This window comes from Hipposideros armiger, unplaced genomic scaffold (genome assembly GCF_001890085.2).
Source record: "Hipposideros armiger isolate ML-2016 unplaced genomic scaffold, ASM189008v1 scaffold_19, whole genome shotgun sequence".
Lineage (NCBI taxonomy): Eukaryota > Metazoa > Chordata > Mammalia > Chiroptera > Hipposideridae > Hipposideros > Hipposideros armiger.
In genome coordinates, this window is record NW_017731369.1 from 1,367,542 (window position 1) to 1,392,142 (window position 24,601).

The following is a 24,601-nucleotide window of genomic DNA, read 5'->3' on the forward strand; positions in this document are numbered from 1 at the left end:
AGTATTCAATAGTTTATCAGAAACCTAGAAGAGATATGTGAAGCCAAGAAGAGCTGTGTCATTGCGATACGTCACACGGGAACAGAGGCAGCATTTGAACCCAGCTCTCTTTGATTCCAAATGTCATGTTCTTCCGCCTACTGCAGGGCTGTTGCTATGATGAAAACATGATGAACAATGCAAGACTCTGGGAGGAGGAGAGAAAAGCTTGCAATCAAACAGGAAATGTGGCCAAGTAGACACAATCTTAAAGACACAACCGCAAGACTTCTAAAAAAAATTGTCAACCACAGATCTATTCCACCTGGAATTGGCCCACAATGTCTAAATGTTCTCCTCTTTGCCAGGAACTGCTTGTTACCATCCAAATGGCTGTGAGCAGCTCATGCGCCTCTTTGAAAGTGAAAGTGTAAACAAGCGTGGCTGCACAGGTGGCACCCTGGGACACCGAATGTGCCACGAAGCTAGAGCCCATCAGGTCCCCTGTCACCTTGAGACAGCTCATTTGCCATCTGGCCTGGCAGAGCCTAAGGCCCAATGTTCAACAATAGCTGGAAAGTCGCAAGGACCAGCCTTCCCCACCCAACACGCCCAACAGGCATGTCCCCGAGTGGCCTATTAGTGTGTGCGTGAGAGCGTGTTCCTCTGCACACAATGGCTAAACCCGGGGACCCCAACCATCCTACAGCCACAAATCATTTTTAAGGCCCTTAATCCAGGAGGTTATTAAATTACACCCCACAAGTCACCATCTGGCTGGGGGAGAAAGGGGGGGTTCCCACGTGGGTGGGGTCTCCTGGCATTTCTCAGATTACACCAGCTTGGATGTCAGTCCCTGGTGACCTACTACTGGCAGAGACCCTCTCTGCCTCCCAGGTCACTCCCTCCCCTCCTCCCCCACACGAGCCAGGTTTCTACTGTTTTTAAGGGACAGGGGAGGAGGTGGATATCAAAAATCAACATTTATGGGATACGTACCACATGCCAGCTCCTCTTCTAGACACTGAGTTTAGCTCACATAAGCCTCATAATAACCTGTAGTAGGAGTTAGTGTGCCCATTGTACAGATTAGGACGTCAAGGTCAAGTTATTCATTGAAGCCAAATCAGAGATTTAAATGCAAGTTTATCTGACTTTTCACATCATGTTCTTTCCACTGAAACCGAAGAATCTCTAACATTCTGGCCTTTGGTCTCTCCAGTTGCTTCTCTCAGCAAAATCTCCCCGCATTTTTTACACATTAACAGTCCTGGAGGAAGAATTATCATTGATCCATGCACACACTGGCACGTCCCACCAGCCTGGTGTCCTGGACAGTCCCCTCCCCATCCTTGGGCAAGGTGGCAGCTGCCCTGTACAAGTGCAGAGCCCACCTCCCGCCTCCATCCTGAACCTCCCGTGGTGGCCCTTGTCCCTTATGCCCATTCTGTCACTGGGAGCTGGCTCTTGGTCAGCCGCTCCAGATTGGTGGCCCCATTAGGCTTAGGCTTGGCTGCTCCTGGATGCTGACTTCTCGACTTGGCTCAGGACCCAAAGAGCTCCCCTTCTCGCCCCAGCTCAGGAAGGCTCCCAGTCCTTCCCTGGTCCAGTGCCACCACATCTGCATCTTCAGGAAAAAGTTTGAGGATGGACAAGTACAGATCTCACTAGAAATCCCAGCAGCCAAGAGCTTGTGATGGGGCTGCTTTACGGAATCCCATGGGAACGCGCACCAGGTCTCACGCATGGTCACATTTAATCCTCACAGTAACTCTGAGCGAGGCAGCATGAGCCCCACCGGCAGACAGGACACGGAGGCCAGCATGAAGCAGGGTGTCTGTCACAGCCAGGGAGCTTCTCTGGGGACAACACTCCATCTGGCTACCAGCAGAGACAGGTTCTCGTCTGAGAGGCCAGCGAGACTTGACCACATCCTGCCCGGCTTTCTCCTGGGCCCCAGCCTGTGTGTGCTGACGCCGAAACACACCCATGCCGAGTCCCCTGACCGCCGCGCCCCAGCCTCTGCCCGTGGCTTCTGCCAGCGTAAGTACTAGTATGGCAACTATTGATATAACAGCAATGCTGTGCCAACAACAGTTCCATAGATTGTGTGTATCTCATATTTTAAATAAATCTAATGTACATATAATCTCAGGCATATATGTAAAGTTCATCTCATCACTAGAGTGATGATGTGGCAACAACTGTACTAAACATTTTATATATAAAATCTCATTTATATAAATACATCTCATTTCTATATCTTCCATATACTTGTATACATCTTATATATAACAGCTCACATACATATACACATACATGTAAATCACATTAAATCATTAAATAGTAACTACCATTGTAAAAATTATGTGTAATGATATTTATACATAATCTTTTATATAAATCTTATGTAAGTAAAATTGTGCATATATATATGCAGATCTCATTGAATTATTAAATAGTGACTATATTAGTAATGATTCTAAGTACTATATATATAATTTCATTTATATATATGTATATAAATGTCACTGCAAATCTCATTTAATCATTAAAAAGGTTATTTGAAATATTACATTATAATCTAATTTTATGTATTAATGTCACATATATATTTAAATAAATCTCATATATACATATACAATCACATATATATGTGTGTGTGTGTGTGTGTGTGTGTGTGTGTGTGTGTAAATCTCATTTAATCATTAAAAAAAAATCCCTACAAGGCAGCACAGCAGTAACCCCCAGAGTGAGGTCAAACACCCCATCCACGTGATACCAGGTCTCAGCTGAGCTCCTGGCAGCCCACTCAAACCTGTTCTCAAAAACGCCCAGAGTTGTCCTTGCCTCAATTAGAGGTAAGTCCAGTGTTCTAGCTGCTGAGGCCCTGAATCCCAGGGTCACCTTTGACTCCTCTCCCCCTGACTCCATAACCAATCCACCAGCAAATCTTGGTCTGCCTTCAAAATCCACTCAGGACGTCACACCTTCCCAACTCAACCACCCCATCCCTGAGTCAAACCTTTACTGAGGGCAGATGGACCATTGCAAGTTTCCTACTGGTCTCTGCTCTCACCTACTGTCACAGAGGGAATTTGTTACAGACAGGTCAGTGAGGCCACTCCTTTCCACATCCTCCCGGGGCTCCCATGTCACTTGGCATGATATCTTGAGTCCCTATCAAGACCCACAAGGCCCTTACACCATGTCTACCACAGGAAGACACGCCAATATATTGAAATCACCACCTGCAAGAGCCTAAAAACTTTCTAGATATAATTTATGTATCTAAGATTTATTAAGAAGGGTTAGAAAGGATTTCTTTGGAGAAAACTGTGCTGTTCCCCACCGTGACACACACACACCTGGAAAGTGAGTGAGGTGGCCTCCCCTCCCATCTGAAGTCAAAGGAGAAGGGAGCTTTGCTGAGGGATTCGCATGTACCCCCTAAATCTTGGGGGACACAGTGAACTGGCATCTGACTCATGCCCAAGAAATTCAACAGACAAGAGATGGAGGCTGACTCTACTCCACTAGGGAGGTGGGCGCTGCTGTTCAGGTATTAGTGTGCACCCCTTATCTGTTTGGGCAGAGGGTGCATGAGTGTTTCCCATGAGCCACACGTGGTCCAGGCATGGCAAAGAGTAGGCTTGGGGATTGTCTTGCCCTAAAGAGGCCAATAGACCTCAACTGGAGAAGTTGGCAGTGGACCACTAGACCTCCAGGGACTGAACAGGAAGTAATGCACTAATGATAGAGAGTTCACTTGGCAATTATGAGACTGGCCACCAACAACTGAGGGAGGTTGCCAATAAACCCATACAAGTTGTGAGAGAGAGATAGGGAGGGAGGGAGAGGGAGAGGGAGGGAGGGACGGAGGGAGAGGGAGGGAGAGAGAGAGAGAGAGAGGGAGAGAGAGGGGGAGAGAGAGAGAGAGAGAGAATCTATGCGGCCCAGAGAATGAAAACCCCTGATGGTCCTGATCACAGCACCATTTGGTCTTTGTAAAATATTTCCTGCTGCCCCCAACCCAACCACAAAAGGCCATGAGGGTCAGCAAGAATGAGTGAAGGCTTTACCTTGAATGCGTTTGGAAGTATCAATACTTAAATGGAACATAGCCATTTTTCATTATTGAATTAAGGCTATGTTTGTGACTTAAGGAACTGCTGCTTACCAAAAATGTCCTTCAGCCTTATCTGTGTTTTTATCGAGGGTTAATATTCCATGAAGCAGACTTAAAGGGACAGTGAGAGAAAATATTAAGTTGCTTTTGGGATTAGACTCCATTATTCAATATACTGGTGAATAAGCATATTCAATATGCTTATTCAACATACTGGTGAACTACCTAATTGTTGATATGTCTGACCAGATGGGCATTTCAGTCCACTTCACTGTTTCTCACTGTTGGGGAAGGGGCCCTTTCGGCATAATATCACGTCACAGTTAGCCTTGAGAGACAAAGGAACACGGATTTGCCTTACAGATGTCACACTTTGAAACATCCGAAGGGCCTCGTCCAATCGACTGGAAGAACCAGAAGCAGTTAGGAGCAAAGGACTTTCCAGGTGTGACCCTGACTACTTAGGATGGAGTCCTGAAGAAGGGACAAAGAGGCCTGCAAAAAAAAAAAAACCAACAACGATGACTATGTCTACGACAACACCAAGAACAGCAGAATGAAAAAGGAAAGGGAGGCCAGCAGGGCGAAGGGAAGCTCCTGGGCTCCAGCCAAGGCCAGCTGGTCCACATGGACTGAAAGGTGACCCAAAGGACACGACAATTAATGGTGCACCAGCTTCTGGACTCTGAAGGGTTCTGTGGCTGTGTAAGGTGTTCTTTCTGGTACTGCACTGTGGACAGTTCAAGAAACCTCTCTCACATGCCGAGACCTCCAAGCTCCTTCACGACAGGACTGAGTCATCTGTATCTTTTAGCAGCGCCCGAGACAGAGCAAGGGGCTCAAAACAGCTGCTGGGTGAAGAGACGGGCAGACAATGAGCTTGTGCAAATCCCTTTCCCAGGATTCCCCGTTGCCACAAACTGCTGAAAGACTTGTTCTGCCTCTTTCCTGCAGCCCCCGCATGTCTCTGGAAGCCAGGGGCCCTCGTCAGTATATGCCTCTCCTAAGAACCATGTCGTGATGACCCAGCAAAGAGATCATGCAGGTGAAAGGACTACATAATTCCACAGTGACAAATGTCATTGTTAGCCACATGTAGCAGCTGGGATGGTACAAAATCGAACTCCATAAAGGTTTATCCACGGAGGGAGTCCTGTGCAAGAAAACTTTCTGGGCATACCAGGGAAGGGGTGAATGCTCATTTCAACTCCCTGAAAAGTAATCCCATGCCCCCTATTTTAGGGTCCTCTGGAATCAAAACAGTTGCCTCCCAGTGATGACCCGCCTGAATAACTGAAGCCTCAAGCCAGACGTGGGTGGGAGTACCTATGCTCCCCAGGAACCCGGACACAACCTAGAATCATCAGATGCCTCAACCCCCTGGAGGCCCCAGAAACTTCTCTGTTCAGAAACCACAGAACCTGTTTGTGAATGTCACGTATGGGCTGCAAAGTGGGGGAACACAGGCAAATGCAGACGAAGTTTCAACCTTTTTATTCAAAGCAGCTTTTCACAATGTATAAATACTGCATATTAGCACACATGAAAATACAACTTCTAAGGCACCCAGAAATGTGTTCATACACGTTACAGGACCATTCACAAAGAGAGTGTACAATTTGCTCTAGACAGTCAGCATTTGATAAACCAGAAGATTATTATCCCTCAGTACTGCACCCATTCTCGGGAAATATTTACAGCGTGGTGAGAACGGGTCAGCCGTACCTGCTTTATAATTCTATGAAGTACTCATACTTACAAATATTCAGAACTAGTTAAAGACTCTCCCATGATAACCTGGCAAAAGAAAACAAGTAGCCTAACTTGCAAAGGTCTCCTTGGATTTTGGTGTGTGTGCTACATCCATGTTCAAACCCAAACACTCCGAGGGTGGGCTGGATAAGTTTTTGGTAGCCTGCTTCATTATCAGAAGTTTGGTAATAAGCCTTACCACTAGAATCCCACTTCTTCAGCATCTGTCATTTCTCAACCAGTTAATGGATCAACGATTTCATCATGAATAAGAAGGGAGCATCACCCGGTGTGAGAATGGAAGAAAATCCTTCTCACACTGAACAGGGACTGGAATGGGTCAATGGAGAACAAAAGGACGTGGAAATTCGGCAATTGCAGGATCGCTGCTCAGTGGAGACACACCTGAAAAACTCGCACTGGAGGTTCCTTATCAGGTGGAGCAGTCTACACTGGTGAGAGAACCTGGAAGAATGCCAGACCTCCACTTTTGATGATATGGACAAAGGCTGGGACTGCACAGCAAAAACACCCACCTGAAATAGCAAGTTTCCATCTGAGAAACCCATCTTTCAGAGCCTTCTCAAGGTGACAACAAATCCCTGTGGATGGCCAGCCAGGGGCAGCGTGAGGTTGGTGGGAGTGGGCAGTTTCTCTGTGCCATGAGGCATGCACACCTCTGCCTAGATGTGCCTACAATCTATGAAACTCATGCTTTGTTGAAATAATGCAATTCTTTGGTCCTTGGTTTTATGAAAGGCAATCTTTTCACAATCCTGTCTCCGTGGACAGCAAATGACTTCAGCTGGAACTAATGGCACAGGGACAAATGAAATACTAGGTGGAAAACGCTACACCCTCCCAGCTTCCCAGTCACTTTAAAGAGCTCTAGCAGCAGGCCAGGTGTTGGGCCAGCGAGGCATGGTCAGCCCATGGAGATGCCAGAGCTGAAGCTTAAAACTAGGTGTCAGTTTTTCTGATTGCTACACATACTGCAAACATGTGAAGCAAATCTCCATCCTAATGGTAGATAAGTTGACTTTATGAACATCTGTTTGAGAGAAACCAAATAACATTAGCCATACTCTAGGTCATCTTTAAAGCCTTCTTAGTAAGGAGAATTGGTTGGTACCTATGGAAGTGTGACCGACTGAAAGGACTCAGAATTAAAAAAAAAACAAAAAAAGAAAGTCCAAATTTGAGTTGGTTTGATTAGATCCCAAAGAGTGGGACGCACCACCAATGAGCTCCACAACTTATGCTCCATTAAAACAGCCCTGTGGGGACTGACTCAGCTGATGTGTACGTTCTGCATCTAGTTTGCCTTTGCCCTGCTCAACTCGGGTTTAGTATGGCTTAACACACACAGTGCACTGATAAGACACTCAGGACACATGGAAATGCTGATTATATAACTGAAATTGACTTCAGATTGTCTACACAGTAAGACTCACATGTAAACTTTATTCACATCTCTCAAGGAATGCTGATCTCAGCCAGGCTGGACGTTTCCAAGTCATCCACAAGGGACCTGGGGGTCAACTGCCAAGGTCAGGAGCAGGAAACGCCACTTGCTCAGAACAAACGATGGACCAGCAGCCCTCCCCTGTGACCATGTCTAAACCATGTGAATAGTACAAAGGTGGCTCCGGAAAACCTGTCCTTGGTCCCTTTGGATGGCCAAAGAGAATCACCAAGGTGCCTACTTGGCCCCTGCCGCCATCAACTCAACCAAACTCTTCAGATCAGCCATGACTTATGGACTGCACTGAGTCCATTAACATGGCTTATGTTGCTTGTAAGAAACAACCCGTATTACCTTTTTTTTTTTTTTTTGCAACAAGCTTAAGGCTCTCTTCACAAACTCCACCAACTGCCACACAGTGAAAATTTATGGGGAGATCTTAGACTAACATATGTAGTTGCAAAGGTTGGAAAATTTACTGATCCTAATGGTAAGGCTTATTCACAAATTCAATACATTTTCAAATTATACTTCAAGAAAAAAAAATTAACCTGTTCTCTAGCAATATAAGAACATTAGAGTCTAATGACAAATAAACCAAAAAACCAAAAAAAATTGGCACCAAACCAGTATGCTATTTTTTGAAAGAACAAGTGATATTAATGGAAAAGATTGCCTAAAACGCATATCCTAACTTAGCACAGAAATATAAAAGTTTATATTCTGAAAATATATACTGTATTAAAGTCTGTAAGCATTTCAACCAAAATTTGCAGAAATAACTAAGCAACACTTATCTACAACAAAAATATACATGCAAGACAACCCCCAAACGGTTTCCCTTAAATATCTACAAAGGCAAAGTGTAGATTTGGAAAGATTATACAAAACCATTTACAGAGAATAAAATAAAATACTTAAGAAATCTCATTTAGAGTCTTAAATACTGTGTATATTAGTGAGAGTGTCTAAACTAATATATACAACAGATCTAAGTGTCTGAATTCAGAAACACCGAAGAGAAGCAATTCTGCATTTTAAATATTCACTTAGGAAGATTGGAAGATGTGTATATTTGTTTCTCTTTGTTAAAAAAATTGTTTCCCACAGAAACTAGATTGTAAAATTGCATGAACGTGACAACCTCAAATTAAAAAAAGTTTACAAAATGTTTTGAACCAACAGTTAATAATGGGAAATGCAATTCAGCATTCAGTCGCGGTTATTTTTAAATGTGGATACTCAGAGATACAGTCGCATTGATCTGAGTCTATTGTGATTACTATTTTTCCATCTTCATACTAAATTTCATATGGAAAAAACATTTTCATGCTTCAGAGAGAACATTTCCTAGTTTAATCTACATTGAATAAGAACAACATTTTAAATCAATTCTCTACTACCTTCTCATAGTTATCCAATTTCATTCTTAGAGGGCAATTTGTGATGGTTTTTACCCACAGATATTATTCCAAAGCCAGAAGGGACACGTGGGTACATGAGCTTCCAAATGGTGAGGAGCTCTGATCACCTCAGCAAAGGTGGACAAAAAGTCCTCTTGGAATGGGGCTAACTCAGATGGCTGTGCGACGAGGTGCTGGAGACTAGTCAATGGGGGTTGGAACAGAGAGGGAAGGAGAGCTCTAATCCATGGCTAACAGGACGACAAGGAGTGGACTGCCTAAAAGGTCCCTTGACTAAAGAGGTACGCTTCACTTCCACCCATAGCTATTATCCATCCCCACAGGTAATTCTGGGATGGGGATGCCCAGGCTCTGGGAAGTGACAGACACGGGGTGGGGTGGGGTGGGGGTAAAGCAAAGCAGGGAGTGAAGCAAGGATCCTATGGGTAGAGAGAGGGTGCAGGGATAGAAGATAACAAACGAAAGCCTGAGCCCTATCTTGAGAAAGCTATTAGGACAAACACTGACACACCCACAGGTCTGGCATTTTTCCATCCCAGGTCAATTTGCTATGTAAGTTATGTGGATTTCATCTACACATTATCAAAACAACTATCCAGAAAGTGAAAAATCCATCAGTCTACACTGTAATAAACAGATTTAACCAACTTTTGCCCAATTTGTGGAATATCCTTCTTGAATTGACTATATAGGAACAACCAAAACATAGACCATCTTTTAAAATACCTCCTATTATAACCAGAACGTACAAATGAACAACAGTAATTCTACCTTAGCAATGGTTTTTCACATTCCTACCTTATCATCAGAGATCCTTAAAATGTTTAGAGGTTTGGATGTGTGATATGTCCAAAGCTAAAATATTTCTGGTGCTTTCAGCAGGGAACCAAGATGAACATTGATCAAAAGGAATTTGCAAACATTTTCTTCAATCTCCAACAAGAATCCTGATACTGCTTCTATGGTAAATGTATCCGCCCCAGAAGATAAACAGAAAGCAAGGGTCTCTTTCTTTAGAGGAGTTAGCCATGCTGGAGATTATCTACCACGACACACAAGAATGAGGTTTGGAAAAGCATTCATTTGCTTTCTCAAAGGAAGAGACAAAACCCAAGTGGAAATGTGACAAATAGGCATTTGGGCAAAAGCAGGTGTTTCCCTAGAGTAATTCCCTAGAGTCTAGGTCTGCAGTTCCTACAAGATCCCACGTGGACTAAGAAGAGGGTACACTGCACTTCAGTTCCATCTTCCTCTGGCTAGATTCAGCCAAGGTCGTTGTCCCCTGCTGGCTCACCATGGCCAAGATGGCAGAAATGGAAGAAGGGAGAAGATAAGAAGCTACTTCCTCCCTGACCCTCATGAAGTCAGGGGGAAACTCAAAAATAGAGAGGCTTTCTACAGAGGAGGAACCAAGGCCGTCTTCAGGATCAAGAGTCCAGGTAAACTGCAGATTCCCTGTCTAAAGGACCACGTCTCTAGTCATAGAACTCAACATGTTCTCTGAAACACAAACTCAGCGTATTCTCTGAAACACAAAGCTGAGAGCCATGAATTCTCTCTCTCTGTCTGGCCCACTGCATCTGGTCACCTTTAAGAGAGAAAAAAGGACCAGAGAGAGACAGATAACCACAGCAATGACCCTCCTTTTCTCAGCCCACGTCCCTTCCCCCAACTGTGCCCAACTCTCACTGCTCCACTCAGCTCTCTCCAAGGAAGGGAAAAGAGAGGATAGCGGCTAACATAAGGAAAGAGAAGATGGGTGACCAAAGGGCTTCTGAGGACACTCAGGGCTTGTGACGGAAATGGAAAAATCCCGCCACTCTGAGAATCCAGCTTCTCTGGGTGCTTGACCAGTGGCAGGTTTGAGGCTCACACAGATCATGCTCCTGTCATTCCTCTGCTCTAACCTTGATGTTTACCTTTCTACTCATCAACCATAATCAAAACCACTCCTCCTCCATAGCCGATCCACAGAGTTTGGGCTGATGGTCTGAATACAGGGGTGCTCATGCAGCCCACGGGCCCTGGGGCAGGAGACTTCATCCCTGGTTATTGCTCCCTGATGTGAGGAAACAACTAGAAAAAAAGATGGATCATCTGAGCTTCTGAATGCAAAAAGATTCAGACCTTCTACTTACTGATAGCTGAACAGAATGGGAATGCGTCCCACCTCCCTAGAAAGCCAAACCAGACATCGCTGCCTACGTGGAATGGACGAACTCTGAAATCCAAGTTCAGTCATTTGCCCCAAAGAAAAAAGTCTTACTCTAGGCAGTGTGCAATCCCCAGGTGGGGCCTAGTCCCCACCTCTTCCTGATGTCACACAATTAGGGACTGGGTGTCTCAGTACCATTCAGGCTGAAGGCCCCTTTATCTCCTTAAAGGAAGCAGCATGCAGAGAAAGCTCCTCTGCGATTTCTCCTAAGAACAGTATTCAATTATTACAGCTGAGAACTATTTTATACACAAAGGATCTGGTACAGAGCTATTGTTTTTATCCACAAAAATCCTTCCATTTTTGTCTCTCTGAATTCTATTTCTACATGGTTCATTGCTAGAACGCACTAAAGAGCACGAACCTTGTATGGAATTTGGTCCAGGGCAGTATGAAAATAATATCTGTGTGAACGACAGATATCATAATATACAAACAAAAATAAATAAATTAAATAAGTCTGATTAAAGAAAAAAACCATTTTTCCTAGGTCATGTTTTTGCAAAACTAGCTTTACATATAATACACATAAATTATCAGAATTTCCACTTACATTGTTTTAAAAATATATATTTAACAAAACATTATCTAGGTTTGTAAATCACTTAGTTGGGTTTTAAGACCAAGCCCTACAAGTCACACAGATATGCATCAGAGAGGCGACCGAGGCTGGCTCTACACAACGGTCTTGCTCATTGGTCTGTAAATTCCCTACGATGGATTGTCCCCTGTCACCAGATCTGCACCTAATCAAAGAGGGCATGAGCCAAATCTCCAAATCAGAGGCACTGTGTAGACACAGTCTGAGTCGGAAGAATGGGGGACAGTGATCTTCCCCTTCCTGGACCAAGATGGTGCATTTCAGCAAGTAGGGACAGGACGGTACCTGGCGGAGGCCTGGGAAGATATAGCCCTCAATAGCTCTCTAGCTGGTTAGGGGTGGGGCATGGGAAAAGCTAAGTCTGCTGCGTTTCCCATCTGTTACACAAAATCAAACCAATGAGGAACAACCAAAGGACACAAGGAGATGAACACAACCCTAGGGATAGAGACACCTTGACAAAACCCTTGGCAGGGCATACACTGGACTCCGATTTCTGAAACACAGGGCAAAGCTGGAAGTCAGGTGCCCTTGATCATTGGGGCAAATGGGCCGGGACCCTTCAGACTTCGTAAATTTTGTCCTGCAGGTAGCTGAACAGGGAATCCAGGCCTTTGGAGGAGCTCCACAGTTGCTTGAGCATGAGGCATTCTTTCTCATTCACATCTTCAAGCACCGATTTCAGGAAGCTCCGAACGAGGCATTTTGACTCCTCCAACACCTAAAGGGAAATGCACAAGCCTAGTTAGCTGGGCACCGGGGATTCTGCTGCAGAAGCACGCACTTGGCCTCTGAGGCACCAGTTAACCTTCCAATGTCCAAGGCCAGAGGAGGCTGCTTCCCAGGCCCATGTCCCAGCAATGCTGGAAATGGATTCCAGGCATGACATGATGTGGAGCCCCAAGTCCCGGGATGGCTGAGTGGGGCCCAAGTCACCCCCAACTGCAAGACCTTTGTCTTTTACCCAAGGGTGATATAAACTCAGCATCATTTTCTATGGGTGTCATGAAGAAGCTTGGGAAACACTATTTGCATCTCCCTGAGCTTCCTTTTCCTCATCTGTGAAACAGGAAAAATGATACCTCACTCAAGCATGGTTGGGATCACAGAGTAAGATAATGAAATGAACTAATGGTTGTCTAAGTATACATAGAACCCACCCCAAAAGCAATGCCCCTCGTTCAGGCTTAGTAGCAAGAGAAGCCGTAATAATAGTAGCAATCATTGTAGTAATGAGTAATAATAAACATAATTGTAGTAATGGGTAATAATAGTGAGAATAACAATACTATAGTATTATAGTGGTGACAATAGTAGTAATGTTAGTAATATAGTAGTAGTAATGGTAATGATAGTAATAATACTATAGTATAGCAGTAATTATAGCAGTAATATTAGTAATGCCATGGTAATAATAGTAATAATCATAGTAATGAATAACAACAATATAGTGATCACAGTAATAATAACAACAATGCTACTACAATCACCATGAATTAATAGGGCCTACGAGAAGTACTTTTCCTGCATTCTTTCGTTTCTTGTTCATAACAGCTCCACAAATAGGTAATCTCCGTATCACAGATGAAGTGCCTGTGCTACATAAGGTAACATTGCCCAGAGTCCCCTGACGGAAGGGGCTTGCCGACATCTGGCTGATTCTGACAGGCCGCACTGCTGCCTCCCTCGGGCAGAGGCTCTGCCAGGAGGGGTGGCATCCAAGCATCCTTCCACTGGCTTCCACCATCCTCTGCTGGCATCAAGGCTTCAGTTCACTCTCTCCCAAAGCGCTTTCAAATAGAAAAAAACAAAACAAGAGTTCCCTTGCTCAAGCAGGCGGGAAAGGGGCTGTGACCATATTCTTCATCTTGGGCTGGAGGCTAACAGGTGGTGAGAGTGGGCTGGCAGACCGAGAACTCCTCTGAAGAACACCAACTCCCAGAGGTTGTGGGGTAGGTTACTTTCTCGAGCAAATCAACCCAAAGCTCCTGAATTCCTAACTGTTGAAAGGAGAGATTTCCTTGCAGTATTTCTTCAACAGCTGGTTTCATCTGAGTCCCTCCATTGCCCAAAGTCCGGACTCCTCAGTGGAGTTTCGAGGCCCTTCTCTTAACTTCCTTTTCAGTCTTACTGTCCCTTGAATACCCTGTGTACCTGCTCACACCACCGTGAGTTGCTACCTCAGCTCCACGTGGGTTTTCAGACTCATGTGCCCTCACTCATGATGTTTCCTCTTAGAATTTCTACCTGCCTCTCCAAATTGGAACAGAAGAAGTAAAACTGTCACTATTTGCAGATCACATGATATTATATATAGAGAGAAAATCCTAAAGACTCACAAAAGAACCAGTTAGAACTAATAAATTAATTCAGCAAAGTTGCAGGATACAAATTTAATGTTCATAAATTTGATGCATTTCTATACATTAAAACGAGCTACCAGAAAGAAAAAGTAAGAAAAAAAAATCCCATTTATAATTGCACCAAAAAGAATAAAATACCTTGGAATAAATTTTCCAAGAAGGTGAAAGACCTCTATTCTAAAAACTATAAGACACTGATGAAATAAATTGAAGAAGATACAAATAAATGGAAGGATATACCATGCTCATGGACTGGAAGAAGTAAAATTGTTAAAATGTCCATCCTACTGAAAGCAATCTATAGATCTAATGCATTCCCTATCAAAATACTAATGGCATTGTTCACAGAACTAGAACAAATAATCCTATAATTTATATGGAACCATAAAGGACCCTGAATTGCCAAAGTGATCTTGAGAAAGAAGAACAAAGTTGGAGGTATCATGCTCCCTGCTTTCAAACTATATTACAAAGCTCTTGTAATCAAAACAGTGTGGTACTGGCACAAAAACAGACACATAGATTCAATGGAACAGAATAGAGGGCCCAGAAATAAACTCATACTTATATGGTCATTCTACAACGAGAGGCAAGAATATACAATGGAGAAATGACAATCTCTTCAATAAATGGTGTTGGAAAAACTGGACAGATACATACAAAAAAAATGACTCTGGACCACTTTCTTATACCATATACAAAGATAAACTCAAAATGGATTAAAGACTGAAATACAGACCTGAAACCATAAAACTCCTAGAAGAAAACACAGGTGGCAAACTCTTTGACACCAGTCTTAGAGATACTTTTTTGGGGTATGTCTCCCTGGGTAAGGGCAACAGAAGCAAAAATAAACAAATGGGACTACATCAAACTAAAAAGCTTTTGCACAGCAAAGAAAACCATCAATAAAGTAAAAAGACAACCTACTGCATGGGAGAAGGTATTTGCCAATGATATGTTTGATAAGAGGTTCATGTCCAGAATACCCAAGGAACTCACACGGCTTAATAAAAAATAAAAAAAAATCCAATTAAAAAAAGGGCAGAGGACCTGAACAGACATTTCTCCAAAGACATACAGATGGCCAATAGACATATGAAAAGACGCTCAACGTCACTAATCAAAACCACAATAAGAGGGCCGGCTGAGTGGCGCGATGGTTAAGAACTGGCCTGGGACGCCAGAGGGCCTCGGTTTGGATCCCACATATGAGGGCCAGTGACACTGCCCTCTACAGCTAAGATGCTGAACAACAGCTCAACCTGGAACTGGGCTGTCGTGAGTCGCCAGCAATGGCGAAGGCTGCAGCCCCTGCTGCAGTGGATTGCCATGGACTACCGTGTATAGCCAGCAGCCAGCGTGAGCAGCCAGCAGCCACAGTGAGCAGCCATCCAGAAGCCAGCGACTGATCTGCCTTGCCCGGGAAGAGCGCAATGATGGTGCCAACTTGGGCCAGTGAAGCAACATCCTCCACAACTAGAGTGAAGAACAAAAAAAGGACAGCAACTTGTCTGTTCCCCTTCCCCCGATTCCCCAGCACTGTTCCCATCCCCCAATTCCCCAATAAAAATCTTAAAAAACAAAACCACAATGAGATATCACTTCACACCTGTCAAAATGGCTATTATCAAAAAGTCAACAAATAAGAAGTGTTGGAGAGCATGTGGAGAAATGGGAACCCTCATGCACTGTTGGTAGGAATGTAAAATGGTACCGCCACTATGGAAAACAGCATGGAGGTTCCTCAAAAAATTAAATATAGAACTACCATATGACCCAGCAATTCCACTTCTGGGCATTTATCTAAAGAAAAAGAAAACACTAATTCTAAAAGATATATGTACCCCTATGTTCAGTGCAGCATTATTTACAATAGCAAAGATATGAAAGCAACCTAGGTGCCCACTGATAAATGCACAGATAAAGCAGGTAATATATACGCGTATATACAGTGGAATATTACTCAGCCATAAAAAGAATGAAATCTTGCCATTTGTGACAACATGGATGGACCTGGAGGGTATTATGCTAAGTGAAATAAGTCAGACAGAGAAAGACAAATACTGTATGATTTCATTTATATATGGAATCTTTTTAAAAAAAGGAACAAACAAAACAAAATAGAAACAGATCCATGAATACAGAGCAATAACTGACGGTTGCCAGAGGAGGGAGGATAGGGGAACGGCTGAGAAGGTGAAGGGGAATAAGAGGTACAAATTTCCAGTTATAAAATAAATAAGTCATGGAGATGTAATGTATAGCACAGGGAATATAGTCAATAACATGATCATAATTTTGTATGGTGACAGATAGTTACTAGACATATTGTGGTGACCACATCGTAAGGTATATAAATGTAGAACCACTATGTTGTACACCTGAAACTAACATAATACTGTATGTGAACTATACTTCAATATTTTAAAATTTTCTACCTGCCTCTCTGTGCAGCTGTCCCAGGGTCATCAGCCATCCCTGTTTGCCCAGGATCATGGGGTTTCCTGGGATGAGGGATTTTCAGTGCTAAAACCAGGAGGGGCTGAGGCAAAGTGGGATGAGATGGTCACCACAGTCATCAGGAAGATCAAAAGAGAATCCAAATAAAGAGACACGCAAATGGCCTGGCCCATAATAGGAGTTTATCAGCAATGTAGGACCCTTACCACCCCGTCACCATCACTGGTACTGTTAGGCTTCCAGCAAGCAGAGCTCACATACAGTAGGTGCCCCATAAAGGCTAACGAGGCAGGTCAGGAGAGGCCTGACGGCTGGGCGTTCAGGGTAGAGGGGAGGAGGAAGGGAGGGTCGTGAGTCTGGCCCCATGAATCCAGCACAGAAAGAGTCCCCTGGCCTGATTCTCCCAAAGCGCCTTTCTCATTTCCTGAGCGGGCCCTGGGGTTCCGGGAGAGGCCTTTTCTCCACCTTTCAACAGGATATTTCCATAGTCCTCGGAGTGACTTTTATGAGATAAAATCGACACTTAATTAAAAATCGGCGCCTGTGTGAAGGTGTTATTTATTTATCTATTTTTCAACGTGTCTTAGGAGTCAAACGGGGACGTTTAAATGTGCCAAGGGCTCGGTGGGCAGGAGGAATGAAATACAAGGAGAGTGTGGGCTGCTTTCTCTTGTCTCTTGGCTGGTTTAATACACTGTCCTATTGCCTTTGCTTCTCGTTTCTTTGAAAACCATAGATATTTGTGTTTGGGGGGTTTTAGGACTTCCTTTTAAGGCAGTGCACTCCACCCCAGAGTGTAAATCTCTTCTGTGAGGTTTTCCAAACTAGAGTATCTAATAACACTGACCACCTCCCTCTGGATTTAAGTTCTCAACACTGAGATGAGGCATCTGCTAAATTCCACAGGGCCTTGCAATGTACTCCTTCAGCAAGTCCATTCATCCCTCTGGGCCTCATGGCCCTCATCTGTACAATGGGTCTGTTGCAACAACAAGCACACAAAGACACAGGAACTCACCACTGCGCTGCAGGACGCCATCTCCTTGACCCGCAGCATGACCTCCTGACTGAAGGTGGTTGGCCAGAAGACCTGGGACACAAGTCCTCTGCTGCATGCCTCCTGGGCAGTGAGCTTCCGCCCACAGAAGAGCATCTCATTGGCCTGAAAAAGCAAAGGCAGGCTGAGAGCCTGGGGCGCCTCCCGTATCTGTCAGTGAGGTCTGGGCTTGCAGTGTGCAAGTGTCTCAGATCTCAAAGGCAGGATTCTTAATCAGGGGTCCAATAAGCTTTGGGAACTGCAAGCAAATGTTTCTGTCTATGTGCATCTCTCTGAGCAGAGGGTCCACAGCTTTCACTTAAATTCCCAAAAGAAGCCATGTACCTATTGTGGCTTCGTTGGCCCAATACCACTCCCCACATCCGGCTGAACACCCACAGGAGTGGGCACGCACCTCAGGCTGGGTGGGTGCATTTCTATGCTGATCCCCTGGCCATGATGACTGCCCTGGGATGAACAGATAATCTACCCTAAATCATAAAGCTATGAGGTTTCCAAGCTGGAGGTGATGGGGAAGAATCGTTCTCCCTCTCTGGTTGCAGGATGAAGTCAGTGAGCCCAGGGCCACCCACTACTATGTCCCCACTCTGTGGAGAGGCAGGTCCACAAAGAAAGGAGGAATGGAGAACAGGAGTACTGAGGGTATTTAAATTATTGGACCTGTCAGCCCCTAAGGGACGTTCCCCTGCTGGACTTTTTTTTTTTATTCCCTCTTTAAACTGAGTGAAAATGTTTCCATCAGTGGCAGCCAAAGAGATCGTGAGTAATACCATAGGGCCAACACAGGGGAATGTCTCTCCCGATGGCCCAGGGCTGTGCACAGGCACTGCCCGCTCTTGAAGGGCGGAAAGCACCCCCAGGCGTCCCGAGGGCTCCTCTGCACCCCACTCCCCAGAGAATTTCCTTTTGCTTTGAAGTTCACAGCTGCCATATATGTTTGGGGGGAGCTGCATGGATAAGGTCCTAGGCACAGACAGCACAGAGTCGTCAACGCTGAAGCTTACCAACAGGTGACACTCGCTCTGATCATCAGGGCGTAATGGACACAGCCATGTGTCAGGGTCCTTACCTCCTTCAGGGCGAATCCTCACCTCCTTCCCAGGGCAGAGAGCCCCTTCCCTAACCTGCCATCCGCCTGCCTCCCCCACTCTTCCGCCCTGCCCCACACGCTTGGCCAACTCTTGGATCGATGTTGAAATGCCAAGCTCTCAGCCTCGGCAGTCAGGCAGTTTTCCACTCTGTTCCGGTGAACACCGATGGGTCATGATGACCCAAAGGACAATCCTTCATGCCAGAGTGGAAACATTGATCAGGTCGGTAATAAGCCCATAGTATGCGCTTGGTTAGAGGTTGGAGGACAAATATGTGTCATTATACTTATTTAGCAACGCCTCTGTCTCAGGAAGGAGGAATGAAGGGAACTCAGGGGAAGGAGTCAAACGAGACACAGTCAGCAAGAAGAACATGTCTCAACCAGCAACACTCCTGGAGTTTCAGAAATAATCGAAATGAAAGAAAGAAAGAGATAAGACGGTACAATGTTAACATTTTTGTGACCACAAAGGATGGAGAGGAATCGGTGTGCCACTGAGTTCGGGCAGAACACAGTGGCTGAGAACAAAGGCAAAAGGGTTTGCTTCCTGGGCTCCCCACCTGCCTCCTTTTTCTGCCACGGGTGAGACAGTGAGCAGCCGAAAGCAGCTCGGAGTGAGCTGCTGAATCTGGATGGCCTTATCTGTCCCACACGGAGGCCCTGCTGCGAGACCAGGAGGTGCTGGGGGGTTTGGGGGCTGAAGGTAACCTCCGCTGGTCTCTTAGTTGCTATTTTGGTTTCATGCTATCATCAAAGAGAGACAGGCTACCCAGAAGGGATGGGATGGGGGCCGCATCCTACTGGACTCACTCAGGGAGCCGCCTCTAACTGCCCCCCTGTGGGGTTTGGCCCTATTATCTAGGTCATGATTCTTTGGTAGTTTTCTGGGGTCTCCAAGGACCACCAGTATCTGTGGGCAGAATTCTCCCAGCAGTGCTAGGGGGGCACTGGCAAACCGCCCCGTGCAGATCTTGGTGAAGCCCACACCACACCGCACTGCACCGAAGCCACCTCAAAATGCCCCCTCACAGACCACCTAGGCCAACCACACTCACCGCCATGTCCTGGCATGCTAATCTCAGACATGCTCCTCAGAGGCAGGCTCTGCTTCATAGCACACTGGCTAAGAGCACAGACTCTGTGATCATGTCCACCTGCCATTACCACTGGGTGACCTTGGACAACTCAAACCTCTCTGATTCTCCGTGCCCACACATCTGTCAAATGGGGATAACAGTTGTTCTTCCTGCCTTACAGGGTGGTGGTGAGGATGCACTGAGTTAATGGCTGTCCAGCACTCACCCAGTGAGCTGTTATTATGACTCACCCTGCACAGGCTTGCTTCTGGCTGCTGGTGCAGAATCTGACCACAGCCTACAATGGCCCCTGTGACCTTGCTCGACCACTGCTCTGCCTATTTATGGGGAGGCTTACCAGCGCAACGCCCAGGATCTGGGGAAAGGTGTAGGACGAGCAGCCGGCGGGCGTGAGGCGGATGGTGGCGTAGGGGGTCTGAAACCAGGCCTTCTCGCTGGCCCACACGATGTCGCAGAGGGGCAGGATGGAGGCACCCAGACCCAGGGCAGGCCCGTTGATCGCCACCACGATGGGCTTCTTAAACTGGATAAAGGCCTTCACAAAGTCCCTGGGGGGAAAGAGAAGACCCGCTTTAACAGATGACCAGGCTTGCCAAGACCACCCCTGGTTCTTCCCAGGCTGAAAGAAGCTTCCGCAGGTGCTGGGAAGCAGCCCCAGGTTGTCGGAGGTGAGTGGGTGCTGGGCAAGGGTCTCACTCTCCCAGACACCAAGCCACTGAGCTGCAGTCACAGGCCTGGCACACTCAGGGGTTGGTGCCAGATTTTCAGAGGGGACCTGATGGGGTGACCTCATGTCTGGGTCTGCTCAGATGGCCCAGGTCATGCTGTTGTGCCAGCACTGCACGAGTTACCCTGTCCTTCCACTCCCTACATATTGACAAGATGTAAATATCCTAAAGAAGACAACCCGAATGTTCAGGTTCAGAACCAGAACCAGAACCAACAGGAGGATGTTACAAACAGGCATATTTGAGCTCAAGAGAGAAGGAATGTTCCAACGGCCCTGGCTGAAGGTGGAATGGGGGGCTTCCGGAGGTACGAATTCCTCATTATTGGGAGTAGTCCAACTTTGGCTCGATGATCACTTTGGGTGATGGTGTAGAGGGAATTCAAGCTACAGATGGTGGGCAGAGGTGGAGACTGATGATATTTTGGATTCTTTTCAATACCGGGATTGTATGATTCTGAATTACCTAAAGGATGCCAGGTTCATCAAGGGTCTATGTGTTAGGGTGGCTCTGACCGAAACTGGGGAAAGATGCTGGACTCCCCTGGAGGCACGAGGCATCTGGAATCATGGCTACAGGATTAGCCAACATTTTCTCTCTGTGACCTTGTGCACTGAGCAAGGTCACAGCCTCCATCTTTAACTATTAAGCAGAGCCACCTGCAATAAGCTGTACTTCCTTTGCCTTAGGACGCTTTTTACCTTCCCCCGTTTGCTATATGAGATTTTAGTATTCATCTGGGCATGGAGAAAAGATCCAACACGCCTAGTAAAGCTTGAATCCTTCATTATTCTCAGGTGGTAGACTGGAAACTACCAAGAACTCACAAGGACATCCAGACTCCCAACCATGATCTTGGTCTGCCTCTGCTTACGTCTCTAGGCTTAGCTTGTGTCACTCACACCCCTGCTCTCTGTGCGGTGCGGGCCTTCTGAGAGTTCTTGGAAAACACCATTACCACAATTTGCAATTATCCTAATTACTTGCTTGCTTACTTACTTCAGCTCCTTAAAAAAGCCCATAGGTCTGTCTGGTGCACTGCTTGGTCTCCATACATGTTGAAATTAACACTCAGTAAACAGCTGTTGAATATAGGATTCCCCCAGAACAAGAGTAAAGACTGCAGATGTGTAGCAGTGATGCACTAGCTACTCACTATACCTGATGTCCTTCCCTCTTCTTCTTAAGGCTAGTGCTAGAACACATTTCCCAGTCTCCCTTGCAGTTGGCCATGCCAAGTAACCAAGTGCTGGCCAACGGAATGTGAACGGAAACCATATATAAACTTCTATGGCTGGTGCATGGAAACCTCCCACCATGCAGTTCTTGGAGCCCTTTCGTCTTGAGAAAATAGCAATCTTGGAAGATATTTGTTGAGCCTCAAGACGGAGGGAATCTGGGTTCCTGGGTTACCACTTGGAGGACAGCCATGGACTGATCTGTAACATCTGGTTCAGTTCACATATTTGAGAAGTAAATGTCTATCACAACTGGGCCATTATATCTATATTTGGGGTTTATTTGTTACAGCAGCTAGTACTTAACTAACACAAATGTTGAGCAGATTCATCCCTTCTCAATGGTTACCACTCCTCCCCAATTCTTATCAAAAGATGGGGGTATCATGGTGATAGGTTGGGATCAGATTCAATGGTGAGGAGACTGCTTAATATTCCAGCTGGGGTTGGGGCTACCTTATGACCCATATGTCCTCATGAATATATGCATCCTTGACCCAGGCTTGAGGCATCACATTTCCTGATTCCCGTGTGACTCTCTGAGTAGATGATGGAGTGACCCCAGCCACTGCTGGCCCCACTGCAGCAGACCCCAAAAGGACGCTGCTACAAAGAGGGAGTGCTGGTACCATGACCCTCTGATTCCTGATTTTCCAGTGGCCTATTTACTGGCTTGACTTCCTAACCTCATGGCCTCAGTCACCGGTTTTACCCAATGTTTTTTACCAAACATAATTTGCAATCTTCCGGGAATACAGGGCTTCTTTGCAAGGTCCTTGGAACCACGGGGTTTAGGTAATTTTCAATAGACATTCGATTCCTAAAGACCCTCATACAATTCCAGGACCTTGGAACTAGAGTTGGGAAGGACTTCAAGAGTCATCGAGCCAAATCTTCCACTTGGTGCAGAATTCCTCCCATAGCATCTGGCCTCTGTTGAACATTTTCAATAAGAGGCTCTGTCCCTATCAAGATGCCTTCCTGTTGTAACCTCATATAGGCTTCTCTGATACTCCCATTCACTCTGTTTCGTCATCCACCTGACAATCCTTCAGAAATTCACCTTACCCCTCACAACCTTCCAGAAGCTTCCCCTTCCAGGCCCCAGAGCCTTTCGCTTTTTGGTTTCCAACCTGAGCTTTGTGCAGGGGTGACAAGGACCCCAGAGGAGGATTAAGGGGACCAGGTGTGCACATCTCTGCCCCTCCACCCCCAACCCCTCCTGTCAGTCCAAGCAGTTTATTTCCTTGATATGAAAATGTGACGTGCAGCCCATCTCGCCATCCTTTCCCTCTCACCTCAAGCAGTAGATGTGTATCGCAAGGGACGCAGAAGCCAGAGAGCAAACAGGATATTGCATTACAGACGCTGCTGCTCAGATATCTGATCCTGACTCAATGGCGGGGCTGTGCTGAGGAGTGGCTCGTTGTCTTCCGCAGCAGCCAAGTCCGTCACACTGACCCTGGCCCTCGCGGCTTCCTCTGCTCAACCTGAGCCCTGTGGCTTCTGCCTGCCAGAGCTGCTGGGCTGTTCTTATGCAGCAGAAGGAGCAGGAATTTCAGAGTCTGAAAGACTTGGGGCCATCTCCCAACTCTGCCCCTAACTAGGGGTGAGATTGTGGACAAGTTACAGTCTTTGCAGCCTCATTTTCATCTTTGAAAAATGGGAAAGCCAATGGTGCATCCCACAGGCCATGTGAGAATGACACGAGGCTGTCCACCCAGGGCACCAGCACAGTGCCTGACACATGGGCAGCCCTGGGTTGCTGCTGCTGTTATCGCAGGCAGTACATCTGCTGGGGAGAACAGATACAGCTCTCATTCCACTCTCAGTGGTCTGCGATCCGCTCTCCTGGCCTAAAGGAGACTCAGAAGCAAAATTCTGCAAACAAGGATATTTGGATATCACCTAGAACTACTGGCATTTCTTTTGGGACCCAGCTATTCATTCCTTTTAACCAGAGCCATGGGGTGCAGCCCTCCCACTGTCCAAGTTCACAGCCAAGTCAGCAGGTGCAGGGCCTGTGAGCACCAGATACACATGGTGACAGTCATCCTGAGGTCCCCAGAGGGCTGCTCTGGGGGCCCACTCCATAGTCAGACCCAGGCTTAGCTGGAACTTGTGGCTGGGGGGTAAGAGTAGTAACATGCACATAATTCTTTACACCTATTCTAAGTACTTATCATGTGCCAGGAACAGGCCAAGTATTTCACATGGGTTATCTGATTCCCCTTCGTCCTAGCAGCCCGCCAGGAGGCCATCACCCGAGAGGAGTTCAGGTGAGGGCAGCCTCTCTCAGGATGGGGCAGACAGCTTTGTTTAAGTCCTGGAGAGAGGCTTCTGCTGAATGAATCATCCAGCTCTTCCCACATCTGCTAGTTTATTCAACAAACATCTGCAGAGTGAACATGGCGTACTGGGTCGCGTGTGTGCATGTTTTCTTCCAGAAACGCTGAGAGTGAGGTGGGAGTACTGTTGGGAGTGTTGTGGCTGTGCAGCATGCCCAGATCCTGGAGGGTGGCCCAGCCAAGAGTATGCACGTCCCAAGAGAACTGCAAGGGGTGTCAGCAGGTTATCAGGTCCTAAGGCCAAAATATGTCCCAGCCATGTGTGATTTTGGACAAAGTTCTTTCACAAGATGCTTCTCAGACTGTAAATATGTGAATATGCCTGGAAAACCTACACGAGTGAGGCATGAACGTGCAGCGTGGCCCAATCTGATTTATTGACAGTGCCCTTCACTCACAATGCTTCTCTGGAAATGCTTCTCTGTCACATCGTGTCCTAAACTGTGGCTGCTGGAGGGAGCAAGTTGGTGGAGTTGGGGCCTTCCCACAGGAGTCTGGTGGTGATGAGCAAGCCACAGTGATTTTCTGACCCATGAGCACTCTTCTGCAGATGAGGCCATACTGTCTGCGCCCCATCCATCCTTTCTTGAAGTTCCTCGCCTTGCCTTATCTCTACCATGATCTTGGTCTGCCTCTGCTTACGTCTCTA

General features: G+C 46.1%; 1 protein-coding gene across 1 annotated transcript in view; it reads right to left on the reverse strand.

Moving 5' to 3' along the window:
• Positions 1-5,587: 5,587 nt before the first annotated feature.
• CDYL2 (chromodomain Y like 2) overlaps positions 5,588-24,601 on the reverse strand; it is a 166,007-nt gene continuing 146,993 nt past the window's right edge. Inside the window, exons 5-7 of the mRNA XM_019635211.1 lie at positions 19,976-20,186; positions 17,410-17,553; positions 5,588-12,286 (exon numbers count right to left, since the gene is read on the reverse strand). Coding sequence (XP_019490756.1) covers positions 12,128-12,286; positions 17,410-17,553; positions 19,976-20,186 — 514 coding nt within the window. The 3' untranslated portion in view covers positions 5,588-12,127. The remainder of the gene's footprint in view (positions 12,287-17,409; positions 17,554-19,975; positions 20,187-24,601) is intronic.